Source organism: Chionomys nivalis, chromosome 1, assembly GCF_950005125.1.
Source record: "Chionomys nivalis chromosome 1, mChiNiv1.1, whole genome shotgun sequence".
Lineage (NCBI taxonomy): Eukaryota > Metazoa > Chordata > Mammalia > Rodentia > Cricetidae > Chionomys > Chionomys nivalis.
This window is the reverse complement of record NC_080086.1, coordinates 78011365-78032833: the sequence shown is the minus strand read 5'-3', so window position 1 is coordinate 78032833 and position 21469 is coordinate 78011365. Positions and strand designations below refer to the sequence as shown.

The window sequence follows — 21469 nt, the reverse complement described above, 5'->3', positions numbered from 1 at the left end:
CTAACTGGTGGTGATTCAGCCCTTCTGGACCACAGCTGGAAGGGGGGGTGGCAAAGGGAGAGACAGAGGCTGCAGCAACAACTGTTTTCCTATAAAACCAAATCCTCCATTACTCTACCTTTGATTTTACCACAGAAAATGACTGAAATAAACTAATTCCCATAGCTAGAGCTCAGCCTGTACGGCTCTGCATGGTCTTCTACAGAGACCCCTTGCCACCTAAATAAAAGGTCTAGAAAACTGGGCCACAATAAACCAAAGGACAACAATAAAAGACCAATCTTATACCATACAAAACTACCCACCCAGGGGTGGCACTGCCTCTACTTAGCCAGGCCCTCCCATACCAATCATTAATCAAGGAAATGCCTCACAAGCTTGCCTACAGACCATCCCATTGGGGGCATCTTTTCAATTGACGTTCCTTCTTCCCAAATGACTCTAGCTTGTGTCAAGTGGACAAAACCCGCCTTCCTTACTCAGCACCAAGCTCTCTCCAGGTTCTTTTCGTCACTGTCCTGTACCTTCAGTCTTGAGAATTCCCCAGAGCTTAGTGACCCAGTCTCGTTGTCTTCTTAGTCCACAAGGTCTGCCACCCTGGGTGGGCAGATCTACTGCTGCAGACAAAGCTAAACGGGCTCACTCTCCTCTTCAGTGTTCACTGCTGCTACCTTCAATCGTGCGCTTATGCATTTAACTCAAGCTAGAAACCCCAACTTTCAACTCCGTCCAGAAGCCTCATGCCTAATCAATTACCAAACCCATCCATGTCCATACCTGTTTATATAACAGCTATTATTCTTTACGGGATGCCCTCAGACATTCATCACAAAACTTAGAGGGCCTATCTTTTCTCTCCTCTGTTAGACATGAGCTGGCGATTCCTGCTACCCAGCATTACTTGTCTTATCTTAGAAGGCTGGAGGCCCCCAAAGCCTAGCTAGCAAGCATATTTCCACAGAGTGAACAAAGACAGAAGGCATGGTGGTTTCTGCCATAATTTTAACACTTGGGAGGCAGGAGGACCTCAAGTTCTGGGATACCTAACAAAACTTTGTCTTAGAAAAAGTAGTGTGATGTGGGAGTCCCCTCTGTGTGCTGTGGTTACCATAAATGAATAGAGAAACTGCCTTGGCCTGTTGATAGGGCAGAACTTAGGTAGGTGGAGAGGACTGGACTGAATGCTGGGAGAAAGCAGGGCGGAGTCAGGGAGATACCATGGACCCGCTGCCTGAAATAGACGTACTGAAACTTTGCTGGTAGGCCACGACCTCGTGATATACAGATTAATAGATGGGTTAAATTAAGATGTAAGAGTTAGCCAATAAGAAGCTAGAGCTAATGGGCCAAGCAGTGATTTAATTAATATAGTTTCTGTGTGATTATTTCGGTTGTGAGCAGCAGGGATGAACAAGTGGTTCCTTGCAACAGTAGTGGGTGGGAGCTGGAGAGTTGGTACACTAGTTAAGAGTGCTCAATGCTCTCAGAGAGGACCTAGGCTTGGTTCCTAGTACCCCCGTGGCAGCTCACACAATCAGCCATTACTCCCAATTCCAGGGATTCTGACACCCTCTTCTGAGCTCCATGGGCACCAGGGATATATGAGGTTATTATCCGTATAATCTTGCCAAACATTCCTGAATGAAAAAAAGAAATAAAAAGAGGACATGACTGCTCTAGGCATGGTGGAGAAGGTTTATTGTAGATATAAAGTAAAGAACAGTAGATATGAGGGTGAGCATAGACAAACACAGAGGCATCTGGAGAGTTCAGGGTGAACATGACCAGCCAACTGAGCTGGGCCACGTGAGCAGAGGCAGGAGGGAAGAGAAACAGAGAGGAACCTAGGACAGCATCAACCCCCCCCCCCCCCCAAAAAAAAGGGCCAGTGTAGCCAAAATGGCCAGGAAGCAGCTGGGGGAAGGTCAGCTCAGCCCAATTCATGGGCTGGAGAAGGGGTTGGGGACATGCCCGCCGAGAAGACCCTGTAACAGGCAAGGACTGAGGGATGCAGGGAGAACCTGGCAGCCAGGCAGCCAGCATCAGCTTTGATGTTAATAGGCACCTCAGCTGTCTGATAGAGTCTGAGACCTAACAACTCACAGACATAAGGAAGCAAGGATCATCAAACTTCAGCCTGTGGACCAATGTGGCCTGACATCTGTTTTCATTTGGCCTGTTAACAATGGTATTTATATTTTTAAATGACTAGGAAGCTTTAAAAAGAATAATATTTATGGCTATGGGTGTGACAGAGGGCTTGTTTACCATTTCCAGCCTTCAGGTTCAACCCACAAGACAGGCTAGATTTAAAAAATGTAGTATTTAACAAGCTTGGAAATTATACAAAATTCAAATTTCAGTGCCCTAAGATTAACTGGCTCTCACAGGCGTGTTCATCTGCTTCTGTAATCATCGGTGGTTGCTTTCATTACACAGTCACAGAGTGGGGCAGCCATAAATTAGACTCTGTGGCCCACAAAGCCAAATGCACTAGCTGCCCAAACACAGAAGTTTGCTGACCTCCAAATTAAACAGAAACGGACATCGGCTTCAGTTTCTGATAAAATTTGGTCCAAAATTCTGGCTATTTTTTTTAAGCATTTCTTATTCATGTGACTGAGGACAAAGAAGCCTTCAGCTTCCTAATCTATAACACAGAATTTGCTGAGTTATTTTGGCTTTATTGATTTATTTTTGCATGAGTGCAGGTTTTCACTCCATAAATGTGCTGTGCCATGCATGTGTGCACACACAAATGTGCGTGCACACACACTCACACACACGAAAATAAAATTGTAATAAAAATAGGCATAAAATTATGACTGACATGACAATTAAATGGGTCAACACATGTGAAATTCTCAGGCCGAACAGATACTTGATGATTTTCAGTTTCTTCCCTTCCTGTCTGCCATCTCCACTGCCAAGAACCCTGGGTAAAGAAAACGGGCAAGTCCACCAACAAATACTTGAAGGACAGGTGCTGCCACACAAGTCAGCTTCTAAGTTAACCCCTTTGTCCTTGAGCTCTGTACCTTGCTGTTAAATACAAAATCCTGTGCTTTCTTCCTGAGAAAGTGCCAATCCCTAGGCTTTGGTGAAGAAGCCTATAAAATGCTAACCTCCAGTCCTGATGTCTCTTCTCTGAGCAGTGTGTGGATTTCCCAATCTCTGATTCCTACCAGATGTCCAGACCACTACCACCTTTAATTCAAAATGTCAAAAGCTGAACATGGTCCCCCCCCACGTCCTTATGTTCCCAATTTGCTAGAAGAATCTGCTGTTCTCCCAGCACCCTGTGTCTGTCTCTTGCTCTCTTACAATGAGACTCAATCCTGTCACCTTTTTCTTTGTGTTCCTCCTGCCGCTGATAAATCAGGCCTTTTTATTTCAAGCTCATTTTAGCAAAAAGCCTTTAAGCAATATCCTTGTCAAAGGCTCCTATCAATCCCTCACATGCTACCACACAAATCTTTCTAATACTTGCCACTTTTCACTGGAACCTGTCTGTTTAGTTTTTATATCAGCCCAGGTTGACTTGGAACTCTCAATACTCCGCCTCAATCTCCCTGACTGCTGGGATTACAGCTGTGTGTCACCATGTGTGGTTTACTTAAAACTTTTGGGACAAAAGTGTCCTTAAGTGGCACCTGGAATCCTGCACTTTTATCCACCTTGCTCCCACCTCCATTTCTCCCATGATAAAGACAGAGCCACCTTTCATTCCTGCTGTGCTCTCGAATTCACAGACCTTACTTACATCAGCATTTCATCCCACAGCAATCCTCAGAGAGGCTCCCACGACCATCCCTCTTTACAGAAGAGAACCAGAAGTCTGAATAAGGGAGTCCTTGTTCCACTTCCCCTTTGGAACCTTAGGCAAGTCCATCAATGCCTGTAATACGCTTCACTCCTACTTACTGAGGCACTCAGTTTGAGACACTGGTCTCACTGGCCAGCTATCTCCTCTTTCTGTAGCCAACTCTTCCTATAAAAACACAAAATTTCGGGGCTGGAGAGATGGCTCAGTGGTTAAGAGCATTGCCTGCTCATCCAAAGGTCCTGAGTTCAATTCCCAGCAACCACATGGTGGCTCACAACCATCTGTAATGAGGTCTGGTGCCCTCTTCTGGCCTGCAGGCATACAAGCAGACACAATACTGTATACATAATATATAAATATTAAAAAAAAAAAAACAAAACTCAGAATTTCAAGCAGGGGGTGGGGATGTGGCACAAGCCTTTGATCCCAACACTCAGAAGGTAGAGGAAGAGGATCTCTGAGGCCAGCCTGGCCTACAGAGTGAGTTCCAGGACAGCCAGAGCTACACAGAGAAACCCTGTCTCGAAAAACAAAACAAACAAAAAACAACCACAGAATCTCTTTGTGTCTTGAACTGAAATGACACCCTTTGGGAAATACACTCTCTAATGAACAACACCTTAGTCTAGTCAGTTAGCTTTGACACTTTTCATTATCCCCGGCAGACCCCAGCCATCTTCTTTTACATCTGTGGCCCTTCCTGCTTCTGCCATCCCACCCACCCCTCTAGTGTAAAAACTTCCTCTGTAACTTGATGCCCATCACCAGAGCCTCTACCTGAGGACCCAATGCTTGGGACTGGACAGCAGAGGGCAGGTTCTCAACTAGCAAGACACATCCTGAGTAGAATGGGAAATCAATCTAGAAGGTCACAACAGTATTTTTCCTTTTAATGAAACAGAAGGAAGAAAACCACACATTTTTCAAAGGGCCAGTAAGTGCTACTTTGTAAAACTCTTGCTTGGGACAGACTGATGCATGTGATTCCATGACTACTGACTCACAATGTAAAAATATGTTTGTTTCCTCATTGAAAGTTAATGAAGACAATCCAATTTTTTTCAAACTAAAATAACTTTATCACAGCAAGGTAAACACAGAATATAGAGATAAGCTGAAAATGCATTTAACGTTCTTAAACCAGACATGACATGAACTAAATAGAATAGGAAAAAAATTTAATTTAAAGTGAGCAAATGTCATAAGTAGCTATTTTTCAAAAGAGCATATACAAATGGCCAAAAGATACAAGAAAAATACTATAAATTATTAGTAATAAATAAAATACCAATCAAAACCACAATTATCTATCTCAACAATTGTGGAGCCCACAGAAGTGGCTCTGCTCCTTCTTGACTTAGGGTTAGAGAGTTTTATTTTATTGAGCTCTACATTTTTCTCTGCTCTCCTCCCTGCCTCTCCCCTCGCCTTCAACTCTCTCCCATGGTCCCCATGCTTCCAATTTACTCAGGAGATCTTGGAAGACAACCCAATTCTAGGCTCAAGGGCTCAACATTTAACTAAGGAAGATACGTTTTCCACCAATTCTTCCACCTTCTAGGAAAAAAAAACCAGCTAAGTATAAGACACACTGGGGATGAGTTTAAAAAAAAAAAAAAAAAAGAAAGGAAAAAAAAATCAGACTTAAAATGATATATGTGGGTGACACTTTGCAAAGGTTTCTGGGAGATATTTATGTGAAGAACAGCAGTGGACAACCCCAGCCTCTGCCGTCCATTCACAGAAGACCCCTTCGGCTGCAGAGCTACAGAAATACATTTCTAAAACACTTCCAATTAAACTGTCCCCAGGAGGGACATGACAGAAGGGTGTGCCAACCTCCTTTCCTCCCCTTTCCTATGGCAATCACTGCCTTCCAGCCACCAGGCCTTTCTAAAAGCATCCAAGTTTCAGGACCTGTAGGCCTTGCTGTATTCCCTTTACTCCCTTTCCTTTCCATGTCCTCATTAATTCAGACTTCTCTTTAAAAGCCCCATCTTCAGACAGGCCCTCTCTGGTACCCTTATTTACAAGGAGTTCTATTTCCTTAACCTGCTTTCTGGGTTTTCTGCCACCTCCAAATGCTACTGTATATTTATTCTTTTATGGTTTATTGCAGAAACCTATGATTTTTTTTTTTAAAGAACCAGATAGTAAATCTCTCCAGTGGTTGACAGAACTACTCAACTGTGCTATTATAGTACAAATGCAGCTGAGATAACATATAATGGCCAGATGTGACTGTTTCCCAATAAAACTTTATTTACAAAACCAGAATGGGCTCATTTGGCCTATGAACTTCTGACACAGTCTGAACGTTATGGGAATAGTAAGATCCTCTTCTGTTTTGTTCAGAACAGACTGACACCAAACATGAAGTCAATAACTGCTCGCAGCACGGGTGAACAGACAGTGGTGAGCTATACCTTTCTCCCCTTCTCAGGTGACAATACAACAGTGATGCAAAAAGAATAAAACCAGGGCCAATGGCTTTATTTTTAGTTGGCAAATGATCCCCGGACCATGTGTGTCTGTCACCAGCAATAATCATGCCCCATTTAAATACTTCAGTTCATTTTTGGTCCAAGCAGAAACTTGTTAAAATACAGACTGGGCCCATTCTACAAATTCTCCTCTAGTAGACAAATGTAGGCAGAGTTAAAAATCTAACTTTTCAGCGAATTTTACAACCAAGCATCCACCTTGCATTTCAGGGCTACAACTGTCCCAGATAGTGCAAATCCAACCCCACAGAAAATCACTAAGGTAGGTGGGTGGCTTTTTTATTTGTGTTTCTTGGGTTTTTTTATTTTTATTTAATTTAATAGCATGATTACTTGGTGGCGGGGGTAGGAGGAAGAAGAGACAGGGTCTATCTATATAGCTGTGGCTGTCTTGGAAATGACTATGTAGACCAGGCTGGCCTCAAACTACGCAGATCAGCCTGCCTCTGCTTCCCAAGTGCTGGGATTAAAGGCGTGCGCCACCACCACTACCCCAAGCTTAACTTCATGATTCCTGGGGGTGCACTTTTTAGATGACATGCCCAGTTAGTGATGCCCATACTGGTAGTACTTAAATCACAACTGAGCAATGTAGTATCTTACACTAGTGAAAACAAATGTAGTAAACACAGGATGCTCCAGTCACCTGATGGGGCAGAACCGAAAAGGAGGAATCTGGGAAATACCAGCCGCTTGGCAGAACCGTTTCTTCAGTGAAACAAAGGCAGAAAACATCAAGTTTCAACAGATGAGGAGCAGTGGGACGACCCAGTGTTAAGGCACTAGCCACCAAGGAGGATGGCCTGAGTTCAATCTCCAGCAGCCCTGTGGTGAAAGGAGAGGACGGTCCTCTGCCACCCAGATAAGCACCAGAGCTATCTGTCACAGTGCTCTAGTGAGCTCTACCTGAGCACGGGTATAGGCAGGGTCTGTGGTTGACAGCAAGCAAGTCTTTTTTTAAAACAAACAAACAAAACCCAACAGGACAGCTACTTGAGATCAGATCTCTTTATAATGTAGTATCTGCAGCCAGGTGGGAGCCAAGGACAGGTGGAATCTCTGTGAGTTTGGGGTAACTTGGTTTATACAGAGTTCCACGGCAGCAAGGATTATATAGAAACTCTGTCTTTAAAAAAAGGAAAAAGAAAAGAAATAGGCAATCAATTACCAAACCTAGAGAGGTCGCCTCCATCAGACACAACTCAGCACCTCTGAGCCTTGGAACTTGTCCCGAGTAGCACAACTTTCACAGCTACACACGCTCAGAGCAGACGCATTAAAACTCCACCAACACATTAACATTCACTCCAAACTCCTTACCCTTCCGACCTTAGGTGATCAAATGGATTATAATTAAAACAAAACAACAGGGTAGCTCCTGCCCGTATCCCTTAGAGTTGGGTTGGAGGAACCAGCGAATTCAAGGCCAGCAGAGGCTCACAGTAAGACTGCCTCAAGAAACGCACGAAGATTTAGTTTCTACTGCCAAGATGGCTATGTTTGCTAATGCAGGTTAAAAACATTTTTAATAAAAAAAAGAAAAATCCAGAATGTTACTAAATGGCCCAATGAGCAGAAGGCAATCTACAAAAGTACACTTATGGATAGGATGAAGAGTCAACGAACTCGCAAATCTCTGCACGAATCTACAGGTGAACTCCGCTGAGATGTAGTACTGCTGATGAAAAGGCAGCAATAAAACATGATACATAAAATGCCCAACAGATTTAAGACTTAATAAACAAATGTAAAATATCTTATTAACGGCTGGAGATGTCGTTCAGTAGTGGACTATTTGCCTGGACCGCACAGAAGTCCTGAGTTCAATTTTCCAGCTGTACCAACAAACCAAACCAATCAATAATTTTTAATAATAATTAATTATTATATTAATAATAATTTTAAAGCAAAATGTGATGAAACAAACACTCACAAATTTGGCATGGGGATGTAGGAGGATCCGGAGTTCAAGGTCATTTTTGGCTACCAATGAATTTGAGACTAGCCTGAAAGATATGAAACTGGGGTCTTTGGTTTAAAGATTTATTTACTTACTTATTTTGGTTTTTTGAGACAGTGTTTCTCAGTGTGTGTTCTCGGTGTAACAGTCCTGGCTGTCCTGGAATTCACTCTGTATGCTAGGCTGCCCTTGAACTAACAGAGATCACCTGCCTATGCTCCCCTAGCACCGGGATTAAAGGCATGGGCCACTACCACCAGCTAAAGATTTATTCTTATTTTATGTGTATGTGTTTCATCTGCATGTATACATGTGCACCACATGCCTACCTGGTGCCCCCATGGAGTCTATCTTAACTGTTGAGCCATCATCTCTCCACCCCCTAAAATCAGGTCTTAAAACAAATGCGAAACAAAAATATTGCATAATTCTGATGTTGAGGAGAAGCATATTATAATATTAGGGTATTATTAACTTATTAAAATTAATAGCATCTCATTTAAATGTAGCTACCAGAGAATTTAAGTACACATGTGACATCATACAAATATAATTCCAGCACTTGGGAAGTTGAGGCAAGAGAATTGCTGCTAAATTTGAGGCCAGCTTAGGTTATCAACAGAGACATATATGCATCAACCAGTCCCTCTTCTGACCTGTGCCACTACTATGTCTATTCCTAACTACAGCCACACAAACATCATATGAAACACTATCAGAACCTGTAAAGGCCAGCTGATCAGCAGGGTATCTGAACATGAAGACTACCTGCTTCCTTTCCACCATCAAGCCAGAAAAAAAAAGACACGTCCACATCAACCCTTACACAGTGCACGTCTGCTTTCCTTCAATGTCCTTAGCTCCTCAGAGAGCATCCCAATTGCAGCACTGCCAGGCACTGCCAGGCATGGGGGCACTGGTGGACCAAGGACAGAAGTAGGGTCTAGCTGCTCAGCCCAGCAGTTGTGAGTTACATAAGCAACAGACTGTACAAAGCCTATAATGCAAAAACTAAGTGCTTTCAACACAAAATTAAACATTTAATCCCTTGAGCTCTTTCCTCACTAAGCATCAACAATAATTACAAACCTATGAGGAATAATCTAACATACTTTCACACACGCAAACGTGCACCGAGACCTCAGAATGCACCGCAGTTAAATACTGGAAAGGAAAGAAATGGACTGCTGGGCAGAATCAGACTAGAAATGTAAATGAAAGTAAACTTAAAGGAGGAAGGCTCATGCAACTGTTGACAAAATAGTAAAATACTTACATGGTTTAACTACCTTGTCGTAAAATACAAACTTCAAGATTAATTCCAGCACACTGGAAGAGAGCCCAATAGGAAAGCATTTACTGTCCAAACATGTGTTTCAGACCCACTGAATAGTACCATCTTCTAGCAAGGACCCACATACAAGTTGTGGCAAGCACTGGATGCCTTTGAGTGGCACCAGGGTAGGTGCTCCATAAATAATCAGCGAAGAAACAACTAAAAGGACTAGCAAATTCAAATACACAGTACAATTAGTGCAGAGTTAACCTGAAACCAGAAGCAGAGGAGAAACAAAATGTAACCCAGTGCCATCCCAGGCCACGCCCCAGGACTCCGCTCCCCTCGACTGTTTTTGCTCTATGTAGTTTGTTCATTCCTCCTCTAAGAAAGTTCCTGGTCCTCTTTACCACAATTCCCCTTTCCTGTTAGTTAATAGGTATCCCCAAGTAAAAACAGGAGAGGTTGTTTTTAAGGAGTCTTGGTTATTTTAGATAAACTCTAACAAATCTAATAATAACTCACAGGGAGCTCTCAGGAGCCAGGCACTGGTGGTAGTACAATTCAAGGGTAATACTATTCCACCTAGCAAAGGGAGGGGAGGCCCAAAAGTACACATGGCGTGTGAAGTATCTGGAGATGCTCCTGGAGGGTTCCTTAGCTTCCCAGGTAGAGATGGCACCATATCGGTCTTTAAAGGAACAATAAACAAGTCATAACCAAAAGGTTAAGTTACAGGCTTTTAGTGGGTATTGGGGACCCAAATACAGGTCGCATGCATGCTTATTAGCAGGTATTTTATCCACTGAACCAGCTCCCTAGCCTGAACTTAGCACTTGAAAAAGATTCTCAGTCAAGCCTAATGGCTCATGACTGTAACTCCAGCAATTCGAAGGCTGAGGCAAGAGGACTAACTGTGAACTTGAAGCCTGCCTGAGCCATCATCCATAGTTAGTTCCAGATCAGCCTGGGCTACAAAGCGAGATGTTGTCTCTAAACCAAACCAAACCAAACCAAAAAATAACAGACAAAAAAAGTGATTTTTCTAAATGAAAATCCTTCGGCTACTAAAAAAGGGTACAGTTCATGCCAGCTCAGTGTAAGATGTAAAGAAACACACACACACACACACACACACACACTTCAGCGGAAGATAATGTGCAAACCTAATTAGGCCAAATGTGAAGAACTCAGTCACTGTTCCTCCTAGCCCAAAGTGACATACCTGACCCACCTTGTCATTTCAGGCTATCCCTCTCTAGTGACAGGATAAATTTCAAGAGTCCATATCCATCCATACTTTCTCCCCACATTCTGTGACCTCTGGCAAAGTCTGGTGGGACCGCTGGTGGGCACCATAGCCAAAGACAAGATGAGACAATTTTGCATTACTGAGGGTTGCACCAAGCTCTATTCTAACAAACTCAAAACAATTCTCTCGGCTGTAGCCCCCACCAAGAGGCACTGGGAGGGCCACAAACCACTTAGGGATGGCACCACAGGACGCCACGCAAAGCAATTCACCTCTTTCTAAGCGCACCAGACACTGAGCTGCCTCCTGCTGTCTGCGTCTCAGGACACTGCACCAGGCTGGTGGTGGTCTTCTGTTGTTGCAGCTATATAATCATAATCACTGCCAAGTTACAGAGCCACGCTCTCTCCTATGCCAATACCTGTCTGGTGTCCTCTCCTGTCCTCACAATCCCAAGAGTACCCTGTGCTTTTTGACCATTCATGTCCTTCCCAAGTAATTTTTCTTAGGTACAACCTAAGCCTTGGAAACTGTCTGCTTTATTCTACCGCTCCAATGTACTGTACATGGCCAAAATATCGCAACGGACACATTTAAAAATTGCTGAACCGGTATAGAAGGTCCTTCTGTATTTGTGTTGCTTTCACTGGTTGAATAAAGAAACTGCCTTGCCCTTTTGATAGGGAAGAGCTTAGGTAGGCGTGGAAAAGAGAACTGAATGTGGGAGAAAGAAGGGCAGTGTGGCAGACGCCATGAATCTCCTGCCTGAGACTGACGCTGGTTAGAATCTTTCCTGGTAAGCTACGACCTCATGGTGTTACACAAATTGGTAGAAATGGCTTAGATCAGGATGTGAGAGTTGGCCAAGAACAGGCTAGATATAATGGGCCAGGCAATAATTTAATTAATACAATTTCTGTGTGGATATTTCGGGTGTAAGCTAGCTGGGCTGCAGGACACGGTCCGCTCCTCCTCCTACACTGAACTCTGTATACTTAAACATGTGGAGTTAGGCATGGTGGCACCCACCTGAAATCCCAGCACTCAGGAGGTAGAGGTAGAAGGGTCAGGGGTTCAAGGCTAGCCTTGACAACACAGTTTGTTTGAGGTCAGTCTGGGCCACATCAAACTCTGTTTAGAAACAAGACGGGAAAAATAAATAAAATGGTTCAGTGGTTAAAAACACTGGCTACTCTTCCAGAAGATCTAAGTGTTGTAGAATATTATTTTAAGGTGTGTTACTTTTATTTATGTTCTGGAACATTTGTTTAATGCTGCAAAGATGTGTTTGATTAAATAAAATTCACTTGCAGTCAGGAGGCTGCGTCAGCAGTAGCTGACAGGAAGTAGTAGGGAGAAGCCAGGTGGAGAAGGGATTTTAAGGAGGGGTAAGGAGAGTAGGAGGGCTTGAGGGCTTCTGGAGAGGCGAGAAGAGGAAGGGAGCTTCTTGCTATTCAGTCTCTCTGAGCAGAATTCCACCTCAAACCTCGAATCTTAAGTTCCCTTCGTAAGCTTTGAAAGAGTAACCGCTTCTGATAGTGGCGGTGTTGCAGCTGTTGATTCAGACAGTCGGGGATTAAAAGGTAACAACAATTTAAAAAAAGAGGACACCTAGGTTTGATTCCCATCACCCACATGACAGCACCTGTAACTCCAGTTCCAGGGGACACACTGCCCTCTTCTGGCTTACGTATGTACTACACAGACATGCATGCAGGCAAAAGACAGTGTATAGAAAATTTTTAAAAAGGAACAATGGCAGGGTGGGAGTGGGGGCATTGAAGAATGCCTTTAAACCCACCACTCAGGGAGGCAGAGGCAGGTTCAAGGCTAGCCTGGTCTACAAAGCAAGTTTCATGACAGTCAAGACTGTTATACAGAGAAGCCCTATTGTGAAAAACCAACCAACCAACCAACCAACCAACCAACCAACCAACCAACCAACCCACCCAAACCAATATGGTAGCTTCAGGCACATAACAGATATTATAAAGCAGATGCTATGAAAATGAAGTCACATTCATAAACACAGGCTTCTTTCTACAAGGATGTAAGACAAATGGATGGATGTGCTTGATCAAAAAGTTCCTAAGTTTGCACTATGACAAAGCTTCCTTTCTAATTACAAAATTATTGTTAATTGGTTGGTTATGGTTCTTATGCTTTTTTTTTTTTCAAACAGGGTCTCACGTAGCTTAAGTTGGCCAGAAATTGCCTGATCTGTCTGCTTCAGCCTTCTGAGTGCACACACAGCCTAATGCCAAGCAATGTAAAATCCCAAGAATGAAAACAAGAAGCACGCCAGGCAATGGTGGCGCGCCTCTAATCCCAGAACTTGGAAGAGGATCTCTGTGAGTTCAAGGCCAGCCTAGTCTACTAGGAAGTTCCGTGACAGCTCCAAAGTTACACAGAGAAACCCTGCCTCTTAAAAACAAACAAACAAAGCGGGGGGGGGGGGGGGGAAGTACTATTTTAGAACAAGTTGAACTTCATATGAAGAACTTAGAAATTAAAATACAGGGGCTGTAGAGATGGCTCAGTGGTTAAGAGCATTGCCTGCTCTTCCAAAGGTCCTGAGTTCAATTCCCACCAACCACATGGTGGCTCCCAACCATCTGTAATGAGGTCTGGTGCCCTCTTCTGGCCTGCAGACATACACACAGACAGAATATTGTATACATAATAAATAAATAAATATTTAAAAAAAAAAGAAATTAAAATACAATGTGTTTTCTCACAAATTTATGTTCTTCTTATCTATTGTTTACAGAAAAAGAAGCTGAGCTTGATGGCTATGCCCACAATTGCAACTCTCAGAAAAAAGGCAGGAGGATCACAAGTTCAAGGTTAACCTTGGCTACAAAATGAGTTCTAGGCCAGACACATAGCAAAAAAAGAAGCAAAAGTCAAAAGTAAATACAATCTATGGTTTATTGGAACTCAAGTGTCTGTAGCTTTGGTGCCTGTCCTGGAACTAGCTCTTGTAGACCAGGCTGGCCTCGAACTCACAGAGATCCGCCTGCCTCTGCCTGGGATTAAAGGTGTGCGCCACCAACGCCCAGCCTATCACGATCTTTGAACATAACCAAGACATGATGGCACACATCTTTTCAGTAGGAAATAAAACTGCATGTCAATTATCAAGTGTGGCTTGAGAATTCTGAAAAAAAAAAAATCAAATTCTGAAAAAATGATATTTCAATTCACTCTGTCTTTATATGTGTTTAGTGCTATTTAGTTTTATTTTTTGAAAATAAAAATATACAAATGAGCACAACTTTCTAAAAGTTGTAACACTCTACAACACACACATTTAAACATGTTGTACATGATAAAAAGTTAATACATAATTTTTGCCAATAAAAAAGTTGCTAGGTATAATGACACAAACTCCTAGCACTTGGGAGGCAGAGGCAGGAAGATCAGGAGTTCAAGGTCAACCTCAGTTACAAATCAAGTTTGATTGAGCCCAGTTAGGGCAACAGGTGATCCTGTCTCAGAAAACCAAAGTTGAGGGCCAGGGCTGTTATCCACAGCAGAGCCCTTACAGCATGAGTACACGAGTCCCGGGTTCAATCCCCAGTGCTGCACAAACATAACATAAACTGATACTAACTTGACTGACGTCCCCTACAGTCTGTGCTTCATACTGTGGAAGCTAACAGTATTAGGTGTTTCTGAGAAACAAATAATTTGTCACCTGTCCTATCTATATTCATTGTTATTACACAAGTAAAAATCTTCAAAAAGCTGGTGGATTAGAAACCAGAAAAAGACAGCCTTGCGGCACAGGCCTGCAACCCCAGCTACAATGGAAGGTGAAGCAGGAGGAGCACATGTTCAAGGCCTGCCTGGGACAGAATAAGAAGGGCCGAGGTGGTAATTCCCTTGTTCAGAATGCAGGAGGCTCTAGGTTCCATCCTTAGCACCGCAAAACAACCAAGGAAATTAATAAATATAAGGAACAGATTTCTTTCTACTTGACGCCTCTAACAATTTTACCTCTTGCCAAGAGCAGCACAGGAAAGGGCTGGGTTTGTGGCTCTATTGGTAGACTGCTTGTCTAGCATACGTGAGGGTCCATGTTTGATCCCCAGCACCGCATAAACACAGCATGATGGCGCACACCTGTCATCTCAGCCTTAGGGGTGGAAACAAAGACTGCATGAGATCCTGTCTCAGAAAACTTCACAGTAGCCAGGCTGCCAGTAGCAGAGCTAAATAAAATGCTTGTACCAAACCCAACAATCTGAGTGCAAAGCCCGGGACTCCTGGGAAGGTGATGGAGAACCCATTTCTGAGAGCTGTGCTCTGACGACCACAGGCACACTGGGGTATGTGCCACCCCACTTCCTAAACAAAGAAATACACGCAATATCTTTTTAATAAACAGTATCAGAGAACAAACTTTAAAAGTATTTGAAAGTGGGTACATATAGTAACAAACACACCTGTAAAAAGGTAGAACAGGAGTTCAAGGACAGCCTGTGCAACAAGAGACCCTGTCCCTTGCCCCATCCCTCCCCCCACAAAAAAAAAAACAGAAGAGAAAAAACCACTCAAGATATTAAAATCAAAATAAATTCCCTCTCTAAAATTGGGAAACAGGGTAAGATGTGTCAGGAAGTAAAGGCACCTGCCACCTGAGCACAGTGAGCAGAGTGTGAGCCCAGGATCCATACAGTAGACGGGGAGAACACACACACACACACCCTCACTCATGTACAAGAAATAAATGAAAACTGGCCCAAAGAGGCAGGAGCAAAGTTGGGAAGCAGTTGACATCCACTTGTTTATTGCCTTTCTTCGGGCCCACCTCAGGCAGTGCTCACTTGGGAAACTGTCTACAAAGCACCTCTCCTACCAAGCTTAAAGGGAAAGGCCGTTTCCTTATTCCCCACATTCCTTGGTACCTAACAGTGCACTTACACAGTAAGCAAATAGTCCAAGGATTTAGAGCTATCTGTTAGTCCACACACTCAACTACAACACTCATAACTGAGCTAATGAGCTGAGTAATCTGACAGGTTTTTATTTACAAAGCTATTTCCTGACTTTTATAAACTCTTAATAGCATACATTTCAAATATGCTGTTTAGCAAAACATGACATTAAGATAGTGTGTGTGTGACACGGGATGGCCTGGACTTCTAAACCCTGCCTCAGCTTCCTGACAGGGTGCTGGAAATACAGGCATGAGCCTTAATGCTTTGTTGTCTTTTGAAAGAACTGGCTGGCATTAAATTCCTAGGCTCAAAGGCTCCTCCAGCCTTACCGGACGAGCTACTAGGGCTAAGAGCCAGGTAACACCATAGCTGACTTTTATTTTCTTTTGGTGGTGAATCCAGAGCTTTATGATGCAGGTTAACCACGAACTGCAAAGCCAGGGATGGAGCTTAGCTGGTCAATGCTTACCCAGAGTCTGAAGCTCTGAGTTCAAGTCCTAACACTCCATTAATCTGACGGCTCATAAGCAGGCAAGTGGAAGGAAGAAATCAAGAGCTCAAGGTCACTCTTGGTCACAGCACTGTCAAAGCCAGCCAGAGACACCTAAGGCCCTGTCTCAAAAAGAACAAGAAGGAAGAGACCACAACAGCAGCATGTGCTCTACAAAAGAGCTACAGCCCCAGCAGAGACATTTTAAAAGCTAAACAGAAAAAACAGAAAATGACTGGGTTTGGTGTGTAAGAAATGGAACTAGAGATTGTTGATATAAAGAACATCTATAGTGACTGGGTGCTGGTACCTGGGAAATGTCTGCTAACATGACAAACACATTTCAAAATGAAATGAAAAAAGGCCTTGCAATCCTCTTCAGGAAAGTCACATAGCAAATAGGAACTACCTCCACAGACACATTTCTTTCTCCCATCTCTGTGGTACTGCCTCACGAGGTGCTGGAGCTGGCTCAATCCCGCACTTGCTCATGGCCCAGTGGAAATACTGGCATATCAAGGGTACAGTCTCACTACAGTTCCAGGCTGCCCAACTCTAAACCTCTATGAAGGGCAGAGTCAGGCAAACTCCAATACTTAGATGAATTGTGGCCACCACCAGTTCTTGACTGGCCGTACTAGCTAAGAATGGCTTTTAGGTTTTTAAATGGTGGTGGTGGCAGAGTTTCAAAGAATCATATTTCATGACACATGAAAATTATATGAAATTCAAATGTCAGTGTCCATAAATAAGGTTTTAATTGGAAGATGGCCACAAGCACTTGATTAGCTGGTTTTCAAATGACCACTGTGGAAGTGACAGATCTCATAGCTGGCTCAGCCTACATACAGTGTTTTCTACCTGGGCCTTCACTTTGGAGAAAGTATGCTAACCCTGGCCTAGACCGTTTCTTGCTGTCCTTGGCTGCCTCCATTTTTCTTAGAGCAGTCCAGTGCTTGTTCTTGACAGGTGTTCATCTTGGGGCTGTGTAGTCCAAAACATCATCATCTGTATACTACAGAGCCATTGGTTAGAGCCGAGAGAAGACAAAGTAGCAAACTCCTTGTGCACAGAAGCCTGGAGAAGCAAGACAAGAGCAACAGAGACAGCGCGGCTCTGCCCTGTACTACACTACATTAGTTCTGGGTCACACTCCTGAGGAAAAACTGCAGAGAATTTGGAGGGCAGATTGATTAAAGAGCTCAAAAACCAGACCACTAAAAAATGCTAGGCTAGGTATGATGGCACTGGAGGGAGGTGGATAGAGGGAGTGGTTTTGAGTGTGAGGCCAGTCTAATGCACATAGTAAATTCAGGTTAACCAAAAATTGGTATCATGATTCTGTCTCAAAAACAAAGCTGAGGCCAGACAGTGTGACACACACTTTTAATCCCAGCACCCAGGAGGCAGAGTCAGGCAGATCTCTGAGTTTGAGGCCAACCTGATCTACAAAGCAAGTTCCAGGACAGTCAGGGCTACACAGAGAAACCCTGCCTTGGAAAAATAAACAAACAAAGCAAGCTGGAAAAAAACAAACAGCGTTTTCAAAGCTGAGAAAAATGTAAGTGAAAACCTGGGATTATAACCTCTATTTGCTGATATGTCAAATGCCTCCTGATGAAAATAATCACTGCCTGAAATATACAAAACAGAGAAATCTCTCAAAAAACTATCATTCCTGCATTAGGCCGAAGACTAGAGCCTTAGACTACAACTGTCTGTTGGTGTACAACTTTAACCACAGTCCTTGGAAGGCAGAGGCAAGCACAATTTATGGCCAGGCCAACTAGAGCTACTTAGTGAGACCCTGGCTCAAGTAAATAAAGTAATAAATTTAACTAATGTATTATAGAAATATAAAATCACGTGTTAAACACTGTACAATATCCTCAACATCCATTTAGGAAACATCTGGCATTAAGTTGCCAAAAAAGGTGTTGCAAGTTTCAAGATGTCAAGTAACTAAAAGGCAACACAGGTGTTATAAAAGCACCTTTTCCAGGCCCAAACAGGGAAAGGCAGGCTTAAATTGCAGTGTGTCTTTTATTGAAGGATATTATATCTACCTAAGCCATTTTAATGACTCTAGTACACTATCTGAGGGTAAAGGACTCTTTTTTCCAGGCTATTGCTCATTATGAATATTCTGGATCTGGATGCTTCCTTAAGGTGAGGGGCAAAGATCTCAGAGACCCATCTCCCTAGACTGGGATTCTGTTATTTTAATCTAGTTCCTGAGTTAGAGACAGCAGCCAATGCTAACCTTCATTTTGTCTTGAAGGTGGTCAATACACCTACTGCTGCAATTTAAGGCTAACCTTAACATCTCCAAACGGAATTGATTATTGACCTTAATTACAACTTTTTTCAAACTGCAGCGATAAGAAACATATTCCCATTAAGCATACAAAATGGGTTAACAGGTAGAGTTCCAAATATTTCTCTGTTTCTGACTGAGGCTAAAATAATTACCCTGCTACCCCAACACTTGAACAGTTAGTAATCAAAAATGAGACAAGAAGTCTCTTCCCTTTTATTTTTTTTTTACACAGAATCCGTGAACATAAAATGTTCAGAGTTAATCTCAATCTTGCCATTAGGAATGCAAATTCTAAAACTCACACGAAATATATGTTAATCAGAGTTTTACAACCTAGGAAATCCTCGGTCTGTATTTCCCTAAGAATGCCCTTCCCTGGGTAAAGCACACCCTACAATCCTCCACAAACTTTCTCCACTCCCGAACACCTCCCCAGGACTTGAGAATCTAAAGGACACCGTACTTTCAAGTCACTTCTACAAGCTTCCATTAACCGTAGTGAAATAAACTTTTCACCAAGTCGGGTGACTACTTTTTAAAGCAAAACCTGCTGAAGTGAAACAAAGAGCACACAGCCCCCTCCCCCTTCCTAAACCATATGGTAGTAAATTCAAGTTAACTTATTTTTCACCAGTTCATCGCCCGTCCGTCGGCCTTACAACACTCGTGCCTTTGTACCGTGGGACCGAGACCTGAGTGGCCTGACACGCAGCCACAGAACCCTAGCGTGTTTCCACGGGGCAGCGCGGAAATCCAAATGCCCCCCGACCGTAAGGCTGCTACGGTGGGCAGCGCACGCGGGCGAGGGCCCGGGGCCGGCCGGGAGCGAGTTCCGCTCCGACCGGGTGACGGAGCAGGGAGTTTGCTCGCCGCGGTCGGGCTGGATCCGCCCCGGGAACTTGGCTTACCCGAGCCCAGGGACGCGCCGAGGCCTACCGCGAGGCCGAGCGAGCTCCAGTCAGGGAGAGCTGCCCGAGCCGCGGCGCCTTCCCGCCGGCGGCCCTCAAGCGGGACCGCCGCTCACCCGCGGTCTCCAGGACACCGGACGCGTCCGCCGGGCCCGGACCCGCTCCCCTGCCACGGCCGCAAGCCCGCGACCCGGCGCGGCCACCCGCGCCGGGCTCTTCCGGGAGCCGCCGCAGCTAGGCCGCGCCGGGGCCCCGCGGTTCCCCCTCGGCCCGGCCGGCCAGGCCTCGGCGTCCGGTATGCGTCCCGAGAGCCAGGCTCCCGCCGGTAACGGGCCCCGCCGCCTCCCCTCCCCCTCTCCCGCCCCATGACAGTGCAAAGCCTCCGGCCGCCCGGCCGCCCCGCCTCCGGCTCCAGGCCCAGCTCAGGGCCGCCGCCGCAAGCCACGGTAGCGGCCGCCGCTCCCGCTCTCGCTCGCTCTTCGGGCTCCGGTCGCCTCGGGGCCCCGAGTCCCGCGACTCGGGCCCGGGCCGCGTCCCCGCCGGTAGCCCGCTGCCCTCGGTAGCGCCCGGACCCCGGGCGGGGTAGGCCGAGGCCCAGGCGGTGGGGGCGGGGGCTCGGCTCTCACCTTCATGTCGGGACATCCTAGTTCAGACGCTGGCGGCGCGGCCCCTCCCGGGCTCCCGGCTGCAGTGTGCCCCCACCGCGGGCTCCCGGCGCTGCCCGCGCCCAGCCGGCCGACTCCCACTCGACTCCCGGGCTCGGCCGCGGGGGCGGGGTGGGCAGGGGAGCGCTCCCGCGGCGGCGGCGGCGGCGGCGGCGGGGAGGCGGCGCGGGGCGGGAATGGGGCCGGGCCTGGCCGGGGCTGAGCTCCTCCAGGAGGCGGGTCCGACGCGGCCGCGGCTCCGCCGGCGCCCGCCGTGACTCGGTCACTCTTGGGCCCCCGCCGGCTCCCGGCAGCGGCGCGGCGTCCGCAAATCCCGCTCGTCCCCTCCCCCGGCCCGCCCCCCGCCCGTCTCTCGGGCCGCCGCCTCCTTCTCCTCTTCCTCCTCTTCCGCCTCCTTCCGCCCGCACGCCCGCCCCGCCTCTCGCCGCCCCGAGGCCCCGCGGCCGGCGGGCGACCGTGCTCGGCGGCGACGCGGCCGCGGCCCCGCAGCACCCGAGCCCGGCCGCGGCCCGCCACGCTGCGCGTGGGGAGGACGAGGACGCGAAACGCCCCGAAGGTGGCTCCCCAGCGCCCGGGCGCGCGGCTGCCGGGCCATCGCGGACCGCTGGGGGACATGTGTTTGCGTGCTTCTTTAGAGCCCGGGACTCGGAAGGGAAAGGCAGGCGGGCGGACGGGCCTCTCCGGGGCTCCCGTGCCCCGGGGGTCCCGCGGGGAGACCACGGCCCAGGCCTAGACGGCTACCCCGGCTGAAGGCTGGGTTCCTGGGCTCCCGCCCGCCAGAATGCGCTGCCGGGAAAACTTGGTGGGCTTCGGGGCGGGTTTGCTTTCTGCTCGTGGTCTGGTTTTCGGTGTGGGGTGTGTGTTTGTGTGTATGTGTGTACACGTGTATGTCTTTTCCCCCGACCTCTCCCAGGCTTCTTACAGTCAACTTTCTTTTCAGGCTTTACTAATTCAACAAATACTTGAGACTACCCCTGACCACGTGTCAGTGGTGGCGTGGCGTAGGTAGAATAGATCGCGCCCTGGAGTCAAGATGTGTTCAGCCCTGGGATTCTGCTTCTGATATGCTCGGTGTAACCTTGGACAACTGGCTTAACCTTGCTGAGCCTCCGCTCTTACTTGTTCGCTTTTGGTACTTAATTTTGTCCTTGTCCACTTGAAATTGGACCAAGTTCCCAACTAAGTTTACTGAAATTGGGTTCCAGAGTACTGCTTGCTTTGGCGATTTTCCGAATCTGCCCACCCCTCCACTGACTGACCTGATTCAAGCGTTGCCTTGGCTTCTGTGACTTTTTAAAAGGGCCTACCAATAGAGGAGAAGA

At 46.0% G+C, this 21469-nt stretch overlaps 1 protein-coding gene across 2 annotated transcripts in view; it reads right to left on the bottom strand.

Moving 5' to 3' along the window:
* Kcmf1 (potassium channel modulatory factor 1) overlaps positions 1-20492 on the bottom strand; it is a 68513-nt gene extending 48021 nt beyond the window's left edge. Inside the window, exon 1 of one of the 2 annotated variants that reach the window (XM_057785837.1) lies at positions 20109-20492. In XM_057785837.1, the coding sequence (XP_057641820.1) occupies positions 20109-20124 (16 nt within the window). In that variant the 5' untranslated portion in view covers positions 20125-20492. Of the gene's footprint in view, positions 1-19482; positions 19756-20108 lie in introns of those variants that run through there. The other variant, XM_057785842.1, reaches the window with a different exon arrangement.
* Between the last annotated feature and the right edge of the window lie 977 nt (positions 20493-21469).